Genomic DNA, 16,177 nt, shown 5'->3' with positions numbered 1-16,177 from the left:
CACATGTGCCCTCTCTACTTCTTTATGTGTGTGCAGTCATACGAAAGTTTGTGTGAACTATGCACGTGAACAATTCTTAATTTCTCATATTTATTTACTTTGCAGTGTGTTACACGTGCATGTGCCACAGCACACCTGTGGAGGTCAGAGGACAACCTGCAGAAGTCGGTTCTTTCCTTCCGTTATGTGGGTCCGGGGATTAAACTTAGATCATCTAGCAGCTTTGCTGGCTGAACTATCTCTCCAGCTCCCAATTCTTTCTTTTTTTTTTTTAAGTGCCATCCATAACTCTTCAGGGCCGACAGAAGCCCCAGTTTGGTAAGCCCCTTAGAAGGATGCTCAGGCTCTCACCATCACAATGCTCCGAAAGCACTCTTTGTGCGCGCTCTGCTGTGAGCGCAGACGAGCTTTTCCTCACGGGAAACCACAATGCAAACTTGAAATAGTAATGGATAGAGCTACAGCGCCCTGCAAAGTGACTATGCCAATTTCATATTCCACCAGCAGGGCATGAAAAATGGCTGCCTACCTTGCCCTTGCTGCAGTCACCAATCACTAATCCTCACCAGTCTGACGGGTTAGTTTTTCCTCAGCTTGAACGACCATCTCCTCATTGCTGGCAGCTTCCTCTCTCACAGATTCCTTTCCTTTACTCAGTGCAGCTAGTCGATACGCCGCTTTTCATCTCTAAACTGTGCGCATGCTCTACTATTAGTTAGTTAAACATGGCAAGTATTTCCCCAGTCTTTTACTCTAATTTGGAATATCTTATTTTACATAAATTAATGAATTAAGATTATTTCCAGCTGGGCATGCTGGACCAGTATCATATCTCTGAGTGACATGCCCAACTTTCTGTTCTGTGAGAAGGGTCTTGTGCTATAGTTGAGGCTGGTGTCTCAATCTACCAAGTACTGTTGTTACAGGTCTTGGGCTATACCATGTCCAGTGCCCATGAATTAATTTTTTAACAGGTCGAGGGAAGAATTGTTTTTCTGTTTATGACTTTCTCTTTGCACATCATACTTAGCACACAACTTCAAGGCCATCAGTTTGCTTCTAATATTCTCATAGCCTGAATTTCATTTGGCTCTTTAACGTAATAATTCATTTTTGTAAAATGTTACGGGATATTTAATCATATTGTGACCCTCCGAGACTGTTAATAGGGTTAACCTTGAATCAGGGGCGGAGCCAGAGACCAGCTGACTGGAATTAGCCTTAGAGAAGCCAGGAATTTGGATGGAGAAGACATGAGCAGATACTCTGCTAGGACCCAGGGCTGAAGCAATAAACCAAGTATCCGTGCTGCTTTCACGTGCACATGACGTATTCTAAACTATACAGGAAATCATGACCCAGCTGAGGACTGGGTGGGTGGGGCTTAGTGAGGAAACAACTCTGGAAAGGACACTGGTTGGGATCTCGGATTGAGCAGAGCAGACCAGGAGGAGACAAGAGTTATCAGCATAGGAAAGCACAGAATGCAAAGCAGCACGGGATGCTACAATAAATAATAATTTTCAATTTCTACTGAATGAAATTTTACAGAAACAAAAAGACTTCCTCTTCCAGAGGAAACAGAACAAGAGATGCACACGGAGGGCTGCAGTGTTTCAGCCTGGTGAGAACGTGGACAAAACCTCCATAGTCACTCCCCAGTCGCAGTATTTCAGCCTGGTGAGAGCGTGGACAAAACCTCCATGGTCACTCCCCAGTCGCAGTATTTCAGCCTGGTGAGAGCGTGGACAAAACCTCCATGATCACTCCCCAGTCGGCCTTCACCTACTAATACTGCGACAGCTGCATCTTACTGCACTAAATCAGAATAAATATTCTTTGCAATAGACACATGAAGAAGATGCACTGAGAGTCCATTCTGCCCAAACCACACTGGTAAATCCAAGACACAGGGAAATGAAAGGAATTCCCCTCTTACTCAGTCTTGTAAAGAACAGTGTTAAGACTGGGTTCACTGACCTTGGCGACCCGTGATGATTATCTATTTCAATTCCCTTAGTTCAAATGAGATTTGAACTAAGAGGTAAAAAGATTTGCTCAGTGATATGATTCCCCACAGCCGGTAGGCCAGACCCTAGCTATTCTTTCTTCAAGAAAGCTACAATAAAAGAACCATTTAAAATCTAGATATTTTGGAGCTTAACCACATGTGACTTAGCATGGGACAAAGGACACAATGCCCTCAGAGACACGATACCCCCCACTGGCAAGGCATCCAGACACGGTGCATACTTACTTGGTCAGTGTCTCGATGGTCTGGATGTGCACGTTGCTGTGGGTCTGGGAAAGGACGGCCTCGTGCTGAGCACATTTCAAACAGAGGCCACCCACACGGCTGGTGGCACTAGCAGCCAGAAGAGATTCTTTATGCTTCAATCTTTCCCTAAGATCCTCACAGGTTTTCTGATATTCAACTAAGTCTTTCCTAAAAGAAAGAGGAAAAATTCTAGATAATGTCCAGGGAAACGTTCAGTGCTTTCAAATGAAGCATCAGAGAGAACTTCCACCGCCATCTGTGGTGTGGACACATGGTATCTCACTAATTCTCACCCCAATCTGAAGCACAGAGGGATTGCTCCATTGCCGTACTACATAGAAAATGCTATCAAGTAATACTCTTTGGTAACACTGGTAGCTCACCACACATTAGAGTTTATCTTAAGAGCCCATCCTTTTGCTCCATCTGCAAATGGATAACGTCACTTTACCTCAGAAGCATCAACTGAGACTCCAGAAGGTCACTCTTCGCCTCATATGTGAGTTTCAGCCTCTCCTGTGAACAGGGCAAGAAAGCACACTTTGGCAATGCTTCTTTTCATAAGAAAATTTAAATTCTAAATATTAGCTCAAGTTTTTCTCTCTTACCCACAGGAAAAACAATGCTGTAGGGACGTTTTCACTAGCTCACTCTAATTCTGCTGTTCTGGTTATTAGGTGAATATCAATAAAAAAAAAAAAGGAAAAGAAAAAAACCCACTAGGTCCCAAAGTGGTGACTGACAAAAGTTTTTATTTTCTTTCAAAACTGCACATAGCAGGTCTTAGCCTTAAAAGTGTGGCTCTACAGAAGATTGGTAGATTCATGAGGGTAAAGCCCAAACCTTAAGAGAATCCCCCATTGTAAGTGAAGCAGGTTTGCCATGCAGTATACACACATAACAAATGGGAAAGGCTAAAAGTTTAATGCCTACCATGATAAGATCGATGGCCACCCTACCTGTGAGCCACTCGGTGTGCAATCTACCATTTAACAAGTACTTTTCAGTGTCTACATAGGGTACCTCAAACCTCAGCAAGAGCTTAGACTCTACAAGGAACAAAAAGGCACAAGACTCTCTGTGAGATAAATGGGAGGGAAAACAGAATCCAGCTAAAAGAAGTCCATTGGGCTTCCCAGAGCAGGTGTTAAGACTTAAAGGATGGTCTTCAAGATGCCCGAAGCCATGGAATCTAAAGACATCTGCACCTTATCTTTGTAACGCCAGAAGGTAAAATGCTAAGAGAAAGAGCAGCTGGACTTGGGAGAAACAGGAAAGCTTGGAACATAGGATGAATATAAATGTTAAGAAATTTATTTATCCAGCCCATGTAGCTGAGGCATTGGACATACACTGAAAACTTTTTATCAGATTGAATTATACATCAGAATAAAGGGGAAAGAATGCTTATAAAAAAGTAATTGCAGATACATAGATAAGAGGTCAAACTGTGAACCAAAGAAACCCAGCAACAAACACTGAGAAGTAAGTTTTGAACGTAGAGGGGTATTCAAGAGTTGGGTTGACTAACTTCTATAACTGGTTAGATATGAGATAGCAAACAGGAAAAGACTCTAAAAATAATCCAAGGATTTTGAATTGAGCAAAGTGTATGCTAGTGCTAAGATTACTTCAGATCAATTAAGCAGAGAAAAGGAACTCACAAAAAGAATTCAAACAATGACAAAAGGGGGTAAACAATAGTATAATAAAAAGAACTCAGACAGCAATATGATTATGTTGAGTGAACACCAACTTATGAATAATCCCACTAATTAACAATGGCACAGATACCATATCATAAAACTAACAACTATGCACTTTCTCAAGGAAACTCCCCTCAGATACACAGATAAAGACAGGAAAGGAGAAATCTCGCCATTCTAATGCTAGCTCTTAAAAAGTGTGCTTAGTAAAGTAGCTAAGCCTGTAAGATTTTTATCATGCGAGGAGTCAGGAAATGAAATGTGAAAATAGGTATCATTTATGATAGCATCTGAACCAAGTTAGAACTAGTTCTAAAGAGACATGTAAATCCTTTACTCAGAGAAACTAGCAACTGCCAAGCATGGCAGTGCATTCCATATGCCTTGCACTCCAGAGGCACAGGAAGGAAGATGATGCGTTCTAGACCAGCCTGGGATAGATCATGCTCTAGGGCATCCTGGACTACACTGCAAGACCCTGTTTCAAGAAATCCAAGGGCCAGGGATACAACTCAGCAATGCAGGGCTTTGCCTAGCTCTGCATGGCCCATGTTTTGATTCCTAGCACCTCAAAAAAAAAAAAGTACTAAAAATTAAGGATGACATAAGTAAATGGAGTTATATGCAGTTCATAAGGATGGATGAAATGCTATTATAAGAATATTAATTCTCAGTGACACATACTCTAAGGGCAATCTAAATCAAATTCCACAATGTAAATGGAAGTGCAAGAGTCCAAAATAGTAAAGGTATTCTTTTGAATAAAGAATAATGCCTTAGAGACATGGTCTACCAGATTCAAGCTGTCATACTTAAGACAGCATAGCATGAACTCAATGAAACAGATAAAGAGCCACTCTTAACCTGTGGGAAAGGTATGTGATGCAGAGGAGGCTCACAAGAGGATGCCAGCCTTAACCTGTGCAAGGTCTTGGGTTGAACCTTCAACACCACAAAAACAAAATTCAGAAAGCAAACAAAGAAGGCAAAAGACTACCTTTTCAATTAATAGAACTCTGGTATATTAATAAACACATGAGAAAAAAACAAAATGTGATCTGTGTGCTTCATGTCACCTACTAAGATGGATTCTGGGAAGACTGTACATCTAAATGTAAAAGGCACAGCTATCCTCTCCAGAAGACACTTCAGGAAAACATGCCATGTCTGCGTAGGAAGGGACTATTAAAGAAGACACAGAAGGCACATCACAGTGAATCAACAATGAAATCTTTGTAACTAAAGCCAGCAACTAGTTATCAGAAGTACTAAAAAGTAAGCCACTCACTAAAAAGTTAGACGACAACTTACTATACATATTAAAATGTCTGTGTGTATGAAGAATCTTGTACCTGAATATAAAAATAACTCCCCCAAATTAACATATCAGATAAATGTAACAAAATACGGAACAGAAACACTCTGAGGTAGGAGGTTTGCCATTAACTCAAAGACAGCCTAGGGTACATAATAAGTTCCAGCCCAGCCTGGGCTACAAAGAGAGACTCTATACAAAACAAACAAATACATAAAGAACAAATAAACAAAACTCCCAAGCACATACACACAAATCATCAGAAAAAGACAAACCTGCTGGCAGCATATGAAGAAGGGAGTGGAATGTCGGGATCATTCCTGGGCAGCTGACAAGGTGTAAACTGGTAAAGAAGTGCTTAAAGATGGGCATTGATATTCAGTCCAAGCAGAACACTGGCATAGCCTGAGATCAAGAGTTTCATTCTCAGGGACACAGACATAAAAATGGGTGAGGTACATTCCCCCAGGCATAACGAAAGTCCTCTGCAGCAATACACCAGCACCAAGCTAGAAACACCACCGGTGTCCATCAACACTAGAGAAGTCAACTGTGGTGTACTCATCCTGCGGCCCCTCGACCAAAACAGACAGGCTTCTGCTCCATGCAGTAACATGAATAGAAGCACAATAGTGGGAAAGAAAGATAAATTGGTGGGACACACATGTAATCTCAACACTTGAGAGATAGAGGCAGGAGAGTTGGATTCGAAGCTCAATTTGGTACCACAGTGAGTTCAAGGCCATCCTGAGCTATATGAGACCCCGTCTCTAAAAGTCAAACTAAATTTAAAAGACAAAGGGGAGGGCAGATGGGGGAAGAGAACAGATACAAAAGAATATACACCATTATAAGATTTCACCTTATATACCATTTTTAATTGGCAAGATTCAAGCACAAGGTTCAGTAATGCGTTCTTGGCAAATGTTGATGAAAGTTAGGCTGGTGATTAGTTATGGGGATGACGAGACAGTGAATGGCAGGAGCAGTGAAGCCCGTGGAGCACAAGAGTGGTTCAAAAACAAAAACCATCCTGACCCAAAGGATAATTACACGAATGCCTTTCAGAGCTAAATTACTGGGCCATGAAACTGTTTAGAGGACCTTAATGAGTGCATCTTCAGTTGTGCTAGTGTTAGAGGGGCTAAGGAGCAGCCTGTTGACCTGGCACATAAGAGATCAACACTATACAGGGTACAGCTCACTTGTAACCTTAGAATTGCAGGCTGAACTCACTGCTAGTGTCAGAGTGAAAGTGGGAGGCAAGGAACGCAGATACCGATATACTCAACTGTCTGGGAAAGTTTGGGAAGAAAGGAGGAACAGTGTAGGGTCATGAACAGGATAAGTGGGAAAACAAATCTTGGAGAAACCACAGACATCAGACTTACTAAAGAAATGGCTTTAAGCAACTGCTTTGAATACAACCAAAGAGCAATTAGGAAGTATAGTCAAAGAACTAGAGAAAGCAGGGGAAGTTACAGAAAGGAACCAAAAACAAAACTCTAGAACAACAACAAAAACAAAATACAATACCTGACATGACAAATACATTGGAGGGGTTCAGGAGTGGATGTGAGCGGGCAGAACAAAGCACTGGTGAGCTGAAGGGGGACTGAAATGGTCAGCACTAAGGAGCAAAGGGGAAAGGTGAAGCATGACCATGTGATCCAACAAGTCCACTTCTAGATATAAACTCAAGACCAGATGGAGATACGTAATAATGAAAAAAAAATCCCACACTCACCAGCTCTAGCTTCCACTTTTCAGCATCGCCGAAGGATGTAGTTTTGCCGGTTTCAGCATCACCGTGAGAAAATGGTCTCTTTGCAGCTTCATCCACCCTGGAATCTTCTCCTGTCTTAATCCAAGAATCCTGAATGTTTCCCTAAAATAAAATGCACCATTAGTTGTAGCTGGCATTCAACATTAAATAAAAATGCAGACTATAAAAGAATCATGGTTCCCGCCCATGAGGAAACACACATGCCAAGGCTCTAAGTCATGCATCACTCTGCATGTTCATGCTCTCAGAGCTAAGCTGGAATGGGAAGTACAGGGTGAAGTGCCCACATGGGCAGAGAGTGTGTAAAACACTACTAAATGCTGACTTACAGATGATCAACTTTGATGAACCTATAATCAATTTATAATTTCTGCTGTAAACGTTCAAGGATATAAGCTACTTAAAGATCTGGGATATGCGTGTGCATAGTAAGGACTACCATACTTATTTTAACTTAGAGTAATCAATAATCCCTGAGTCTTTGCTAAGTGCCAAAGGATGCAACACTCATAAAGAAGGATGGGCCCCCAAACACTGAACTACATATACAGGCCGTATCGGTCTGTATATACAGCAGTGCCATACCAATCTGTATACATGCAGTGCCGTAATCTGTATGTACAGCGATGCCATACCAATCTATACTGTGATTGAGTGCATTCTAGAGCAGTACTGACTCTACTCCATACTCTATTGCAAGCTCAGTTTAGTGCAAGCAGGCATACAGCACCTACTGTGTTGTTCAGATGTGTATATAGCACTTTCTGTGGTCAGACATGTGTACAGACAGCACTTACTCTGTTCAGACATGTGTATAGAACCTACTGCATGCATACACCTGTATACCACCTATTACGTTAAAAAACACCATCTAATAACTTGGGATACAAAAAAATGACAAAGCTTAGCTCCAAGGGGTTTACAAGAGTTAAATTAAGAGTTAAAATTAAGAGTTAAATTAAGAGTTGAAAATGTAACTTCTGAACTACAGGTGTGCCCAGAGAATACAGTAAGATCAACTATACTACCATCTCAGGCCCCTCCTCATACCTCACCCCAATTTCTGCAGTACGTTCTTTAAAAAGCCCTAGACCAGAAGTTTGAGGTTTGCTCATACCTCATATAGAACTCCTCCTGCTATATAGCTTTGTGTTTTTTGTGTTCTCTATCTCTTCTCTCTCCTTTCTCTCTTTCTCGCTCTCTTTCATATCAATTTTACCTCTCTCTTATTCTGTCTCTCCTTCCCTCCATCCCACCTATGAACATATAATAAACTTTTCACTAATACTGATCCTCTGTGATCTGTGTTATTCATTAATTTTCTAGACAAGAACCTGAGAGTCACTAGCTGTGAGTGGCCATTGAGTTTTCCAGGGTCGTAGTTCTTCAAGCCAAGGAAAGTTCAGTTGTTCTCAAAGACACTGCAGTACCCCCATAAGCCAGAATAGGGGAAGGATGTTGAGAGAAATCAGAAATTCAAATGAGTTTTCTGGAAGTTTTGGTCCTGGTGTGCCATTTAGATGGGAAAACATCCAGAAAGAGGCCACCTCCCAAGAAAACCCAGAGTGGGACTGAGCACAGCACCCACAGGCATGCTCACAGAAAGCTTGTCCTCATAATTAGCAGAGGTAACATAAGGGTGGTGAGAAGAGAAATCTGGGCGATCAAGAGGGGTCCCAGGCAACAAGTTTGTAATCTATTGTGTAAGAGAGCCAGCTCTCTCAAGGTCTTCTGTATTCAAAGTGCTTCTGGAGGCAGTGGAGGATGAGGGCACTGCCTCCTCTAGAGAAATTGGCTAAAGCACATGCACTACACGCGCTGACTCATGATAGCAAATTTTATTCTTTAGAAGTAAGTACTTGTCTTCTACAGAAAGCTCTAAAAAATCTTGAATAGTATTTAACCAACATTTTTCAAATCCTTAAAATCATTGAAAACTTCTTATTTACTTATTGTCAGAAACATTACTAAAGAAAATGACTCAGAAATTTTCTGCTTAAAAAAAAAAATCCTATCCTGGCGGAGTGGTGGTGGCACACGCCTTTAATCCCAGCGCTCGGGAGATGTGCAGGCAGATCTTTGTGAGTTCATGGCCAGCCTGGTTTACTGAGCGAGTTCCAGGATAGGCTCCAAAGCTACACCAAGAAACTCTGTCTTGAAAAAACAAACAAAAAAAAACTATCCTAGATCTTTGAGTAAGTTCCAAAATTTCTAATAAGTAACATATTTGATATTATTATACTTTTTAATTATAGAAAAAATCCTGGAAGAGGGATTTCATGAGAATTAAAAAATGATTTAAGCTCTCTCTCTTTCTCTCTCTCTCTCTCTCTCTCTCTCTCTCTCTCTCTTTCTCTCTTTCTCTCTCTCTCCCCTCCTTCTCCCCTTTTCCTTCTCCTCCATAACCCATCTAATAAATGTTCAATTTTTTAAAAAAATGATTTAAAAAGATGAATGATGTATACTTTAGTTTTTTATGTTTTTAAAATTATTTATCTTTATCTTATGCATATTGAAGTATTGGCTTTATGTATGTCTATGTGAACGTGTAGGATCCCCTAGAACTGGAGTTACAGACACTGGTGAGTTGCCACGTGGGTGCTGGGAATTGAACCCGGGTCCTCTGGAAGTGCAGCTAGTGCTCTTAACTGCTGAGTTATTTCTCCAACCCTGTATAGCTATAGTTTTAAAATACCACCACCATTTTTCTATAACATCTAAGTCATCAACTAGTCCAAAAGTTCTGAGTCTTGTTGGCTAGCATGCAAGTGCAGAGATAAAGTAGAGAACAGAGAAGACTCCTCTCTTCTCTGGGAGGAACTTTGTGTCAATACGGTCTGGTGCAGTACAAGCATCTCTCACTAATTTATGCAGACAGGCAGCATAATATGAGGTTAGGTCGATGGGTTCAGGAGCCAGACAGTCCTGGCTGGGCTCCAGTCATACCTTTACCGTTTTGTAGCTCTCTGACAGTTTACCACTTACTTACTTAACTATTATATATTTTAACTTTATCCTCTGCAAAATACAAAAAATAACACCTGCTTTACATGATTATTGTGAAACTGAAATAATAACAAGATAAATAATAGGCTTGATACAGCGCCTGACAAACCCATGCAGTCATGACAAATGATAGTTATTACTACACCACTGTTTCAGTGATTCACAAAAGAGGACATTGCACAACACTGAGAAATCTAAGTTCAAATTAACCAATAATAGCATTGCTGAGATTTAGTATGAACATTTGAGTTACTCTTCCTTAGAAAAATATGCTTAACCTACTGACATTTAAGGTTTCCTAAAAAGTCTTATTCATCTTAACTGGAGTGCAGTATGCATTGGTGAAGAACCTGTTTACCCACCCACCTAAAACGCAGGGGCAACTGTCCTGCAACAGTGGGGAGCACAGAGACTACGAGGGTCAGCCAGTGGACCTGCAGCAGTCACTGCCGTCTCGGTATCACTTTTCATTTCATGTGAATGAGCAAGATCGACATCAAACCTCCCTTGTTTATTCTAAGATTATGACTGTGCTGGTTTTGGTGAATACTCTTGACTGCAGGCCAGATGTGCTGTGCCCATCACTTCCTTCCCCCGCATTGCTCATTTCTCCTGGCCTCGTATTCCCTCGTCTGCCTGGTTTCCTCTCACTTCGCTTCCTCTTCTCCCACTTCTTTGCCGCTGTATAAATATTGAAGACTATAAATAATTGACTTACTGCTAAGTGATTATATAGTTAGAGGAAAAGCACAAGACTGTATTTTTAAATGGGCTATTCCAGAGTACTTTTTATAGGGTGATAACTTTTTCAATTTGACATTCAAATTACAAGCACTAACATGGAATTTTTAACAACCAATATTAATTATGTAAAGCTTCAAGATAATTATATATCAAAGGATAAGTAACTTGTCACCAATGGAAATGGAAACACAGGAAAACAAATGGAAACACTAATCATCAGTCCACCGGAGAGTTTTCAAAGATAACACAATCAGATTCTTCTCAGCAGAAAATTCTTACACACACAACTCAAGGACCAGAAATGAAATACTGAATCAGACTGGAGCAAGAAAGCTTCAAAGCCAAAATCAGACAATACATAAGTAAATCATCAAGACTCTCCCATATTCTTCTTAATATAATTGATTTACTAATGACACCTAAGTACAAAAACAAACAAAAACACCAAAGTTCATAACAAAGTAACAAAGTTTCAGCCAACAAGCACTGAAACTCTCCTATGGAAGGTAGAATTTGTCTCACAAAGAACAGGCTCTAACTAGCTATGTTCCGTGGTTAAAAGAGTGAAAAAAAATACTTTAATACAAAAGTATCTTTGATAGATGATAAGAAGATATTAAGTTTAAACACAAATTAAATATAATTCCAAAAACTTTGTGTCACAAAATTCTAAAGACAATTTGACCCACACTCTTCTTCAAAATTTGGCCAGTGATACTAGAAATCACATAGGTAACTTGATGCTAATATTTCTAAGGCCCAACCAGACAAGGAAAATCAGCCTCTCGGGGAACAGAACCCAACAACTCCTACTGCAGACCCGGATGTGGGAAAAGCTTCTCAAACTGCCAATAGAGGAACGAATTATCCTCGAGGTAAGCCAGGCAAGACTTATTAAACTACTTTCCAAATACCATGGGAAACTAAGACTTATGGACCACAGAGGAAGAACCTTGAGTCTCAGCCTCACGGATCTGTGTTCTTCCACTCACAATGCTGCTCATCATCTTAGCAATCAAGAAAAACTTATAGAATTCTGGTCAATAGATTCGGGTAAGATTCTAAGCCATTTCTATGGTTAGCACAGTTCCTCCTATGTAACACATTCTGTGCTTGGCAGTTCCTCTTTCCATATGGAAAAGGCATAGGTGATGGAGGAAGGTCATTGGTTAAATAAAAAGAAACTGCTTGGTCCTCATTGGTTAGAAGATAGGTGGGAGGAGTAAACAGAACAGAATGCTGGGAGGAAGAGGAAGTGAGCTCAGACTCGACAGCTCTCCTCTCGGGAGCAGACACCTCAGAGAGACGCCATTCTCCCCGCTCCAGGGAAGATGCACACATGAAGCTCCGACCCAGGATGGACTTAGGCTAGAATCTTCCCGGTAAGACCGGTGCTACAGTTTATTAGAAATGGGTTGATCGGGATATCAGAATTAGCCAGTAAGGGCTAGAGCTAATGGGCCAAGCAGTGATTAAAAGAATACAGTGTCCGTGTAATTATTTCGGGGCATAAGCTAGCAGAGCAGGCGGCTGGGGTGTTGGGGACACAGCCCCGCCGCCGCTCCTTATTACTATACATAGGAGCATGCTCAGAGGAGAAACTTGAGGGACCTCCAAGTGCCCGTTCAGTCACTTGCAGATCCACCCCACCACAGCTGATTCTGACTTTTGAGGCCCCATGCAAATGTGAGCACGGTACTCTCTCCAAACTTCAAAGATATGGACCCAGTGATTCCAACCTGTGCATCATGGGCCAAATGAGCCCCAGAATAGCTATGAGTGGAACCCAAAACAAAATCATCAACTTACTTAAAATACTGTGAGTTTTTGTTTAGTTTTGCTTCTTTTTCTTTGTAACTCAACTTCCCAGTTCTTGAGTATAAACACTGTAGATGACAATTTATGCCAAAGGTGGGACAAAGTTGAAAAACTGGGATAAAGGGTAGGAAGAGACATTCCGAATAAAAGATTATGGCCATAAACACCACTCACAGATGCATCCAGGAGTGTCTGCTCCCTCAGGGTCTCTTCCTGTCTTTGAGATTTCAGTTCTTGCTGGAGCCTTTCATTCTCAAGTACAACTACTTGTACCCTATTTTTCATTCCAGATAGTTCATCCTATTAAAAGCAAAAATCAAAACATATTAAAGCATTTAAGCATATTTACATTTATTAAGTACTAAAGAATCCAGCATGAAATGAATTATGGAAGACTTATACTATCAATTTCCTAACAAACAATAATTATATGAAGGTAAAAAGGGACACCCAACAATAGGCAATATTATTGAGTACTTGGGTTACTTGATAGACAGTTGAAGTCTGTGATGGCCATATCACAAAAGTGTCCTTTTTTCTGGAAGTTTGTTTCTTCAAGGAATCAAGGCCTAGAGGAAAGTCTTATTTAAAATGGTTACCACCTTAAAAAAAAAAAAGAGTCACTTTAAAAAAATGCTGAAAAATAAGAAACTTACTATCAATGGTCAAATGTCAATCATGTGTGAGGACTAAATGGCAGAAGAGACAAAGACAGAAATGTGCAGTGTCCCTGAACCAGTGCCCAAAAGAACCACAAATGCAGCAGGCTGCTCTAGATTTTGAGCATCTTTGTTTTATATACAGTATTGGCCCAGCAATGGATAATATAAGGAATAAGAGAGTCAGGACTTGAATAGCTACTGAGGCACCTCACTTTCTGAAAACAAAATTCTCAAATATATGAATGCTCAAGCTAATATTCATTAGTACTATAATCAAAAGTTATGATACAATATGAAGATTTCTTTCACCTATTTTAGGGGAAAAAAGCAAACCTGTAGTTAAATGTTGCAATTTGAAAAATAGTTTCAAAAGTCCAGTTGTCAGTCTGACATGTAATTGATCTTAGAGGATGCCAACCCAATCTCTCTAATAAAAAAGCTTAATAATCAGAAAATTAAAATTCTTCTTGGACCCCTTTAAGAAATGAAGTCACAGAGAAAGCCGCTCCTCCAGCTTGAAAAAACTCACTTAGAATTGCAATGCCGGAACAGAAGCCCAGAAGAAACCTCTGCAGCAGCCAGTACTTATGAAAGGAAATCCAAATTATAATTGACTAATAGTTCAAAACTCAGTGTGGATCAGTTTAAGACTTAAAAACTCTAGAAACTCTATAGAGATCAAGGAACCCCTCAGAGTTTTAATTTCATGACTACCATTTTCTCCAAGTGAAGACTAGGAATCAGTCTGTATGCCAGGAAGGGGCAGAGCAGCACTTCTGAAGTATGCCCAGGAGCCTGCATTCTCTGTAACAAGGCCTACCTGGGGTGAAACACTTTCAAGGACATATAGACACTGGCTTTATTAAAGTCTAACTGGGGTGTGGGATAATAAACACACAACCCTAGTCTTCTTCCCCCTTCCCCCACCTTTCCCTGCCTCCAGGGCATGGACTCAGTGAACCTTGAAAGGGACTCAGGATTAGGTAGCACCACCTCCCCTCCAGTGCTTTATCACACCAAGAGGGCTCCACACACAGTGGAGAAACTCAACCTGAGGATTCTCTAGGGAAATCTGAAGACAACTGAGGAGACAATTCCAAGAACACGGAAGGAATTTTAGACTGATGGTTACAGTAAAAGCAAACTGGGAAACAGCCTAACTTCTAGTCATACAAACAAGGCCTCAGAGTAAAGGCTTAGAGTTCCTGTTAGGTCTCTGTTATTTGAGAAATATCAGAAACATCCTGGGGGAGGAACGGGCTTATTTAGCTTACAAGTCCTGATTACATCCATCAGTGAAGGATGTCAGGACAGGAACTCAAGGCAGGAACCTGGAGGCTAGAACTAGAGCAGAGCCACAGAGGATTCATTGGCTTGATTTTTCAAACAACCCAGAATCACCTGTGCAGGCACAGTCAAACCCACAGTGGGCTGGACCCTCCCATCTCAATCATGAATATAAAAATGCCCCACAGACATACTCATAAGTCAATCTGATGGAGGTAATTTCTTATCAGGGTTCCCTCTTCCTATTGGACTCTCTGTCTGAAGCTGAAAATAACTAGCTACTCAACTTAGTTACTATTACTTAGTATAACACGTACAGCATTCACCAAAGAGACACCAAGGACTTTAAACAACCAGAAATAGCATGATGGAGAATACCACGTAGGAACAGTCATTTTCCGTAGATGGAAGTAAACACGAAAACCAAGAATAGCAAACTTCAGTATAAGGTATAATTGACATGAAGTCCTAATGAGCAACCTACCTTGCAGAACTTAACTTCTGCTTCTAAATGGTGGATGTACTGAGACTGGTCGTTAATGATAGGAACGAGGTTGTGCAGAGAAGGCATGCTACTGTCCTCACATTCCGATGGCCGCTAAGGGAGAAAGGACAAATTAAGCAGCCTCACATTTAGCAAAGAGTTATCTGGTTATCCTCTATGTATGTAATTTAGTGCTGGGGCGACATGAGCAAAGACTAGATCACAATGTACTCGATCACAGAGTATACAGAGTATTTATGTCTTTAGTCTATAAACTCCACAAGTATAGGAATAGGAATATTATTTTTGAAAGATAGAAAGTGAACAGTTATTAAAAGCACATGACACATGGAGTTTCTTTTTCAGAGCCGGGTACTATAACTGGCTTGGAATGGCTACCTGCTTAGCCACCTAACAACGTGACAGCCTGCTGAGACATAAGGGACAGTTCTCTTCAAGACCCTGCCTGAAGAAGGGAGACCGCTGAAACTGCACATCTGCTCTCCCACGGGGACTTGGGAGTCAAGTGCACGCCAGTGAAGCAAAAGCCTACCTCACAGGGGCACACTGAAGAGAGCTGGAGTTTGGGGTTTTATTTTGCTGTTGTTGTTGAGTGGAATTTTTAGGTGTGTGCTGTGTGCTGTGTGTGTGTGTGTGTGTGTGTGTGTGTGTGTGTGTGAAAGAGAGAGAGAGAGAGAGAGAGAGAGAGAGAGAGAGAGAGAGAGAGAGAGAGAGAGAAAGAGATCCTAGTCTAGCAGCAACTTAAACCTGTACATTCCTGGGCAAGGATCCTCTAAGGCTAAGCCATAAAGGAGACATACAAGCTGCCCTAAGGAGCCCAGAAGACATTTCAGAAAGTTCTTTCTGCTGGTGTTGGTTTTTTAAGGAAGAAGAAAGAAGGAAAAGGGAAATGAGTCGGCAGGCCACCTGACAGGAAGCCCTGCAAAGAGAACCTTTCTGTTTCTCACCCAGTTGATTTTTGATGACTTTAATTTTAATTAATTAATTTTAATGCTTTTAAAGCATTATTCCTGACTGCAGTATTTTCTTTCCTAAGAATAAGTCTGGGTCTAAAACATGAACTCTGAACT

At 40.9% G+C, this 16,177-nt stretch overlaps 1 protein-coding gene across 5 annotated transcripts in view; it reads right to left on the bottom strand.

Annotated features, from left to right (window-relative positions):
* The window catches only part of Sdccag8 (SHH signaling and ciliogenesis regulator SDCCAG8), a 194,415-nt gene that overhangs the window by 163,839 nt on the left and 14,399 nt on the right, over positions 1 to 16,177 (bottom strand). For all 5 annotated transcript variants that reach the window (XR_012912112.1, XM_075989256.1, XM_075989259.1 and 2 more), the window contains exons 4-8: positions 15,087 to 15,200; positions 12,828 to 12,953; positions 7,047 to 7,187; positions 2,730 to 2,794; positions 2,258 to 2,446 (exon numbers count right to left, since the gene is read on the bottom strand). Coding sequence is in view for 4 of the 5 variants with exons in the window: in XM_075989256.1 (XP_075845371.1) it covers positions 2,258 to 2,446; positions 2,730 to 2,794; positions 7,047 to 7,187; positions 12,828 to 12,953; positions 15,087 to 15,200 (635 nt within the window). In the remaining variant the exon portion in view is untranslated. The remainder of the gene's footprint in view (positions 1 to 2,257; positions 2,447 to 2,729; positions 2,795 to 7,046; positions 7,188 to 12,827; positions 12,954 to 15,086; positions 15,201 to 16,177) is intronic.

The sequence above is a fragment of the Microtus pennsylvanicus genome, chromosome 10, assembly GCF_037038515.1.
Source record: "Microtus pennsylvanicus isolate mMicPen1 chromosome 10, mMicPen1.hap1, whole genome shotgun sequence".
Classification (NCBI taxonomy): Eukaryota; Metazoa; Chordata; class Mammalia; order Rodentia; family Cricetidae; genus Microtus; species Microtus pennsylvanicus.
The sequence above is the reverse complement of the archived record's forward strand: the minus strand, read 5'-3'. Positions and strand labels throughout refer to the sequence as shown.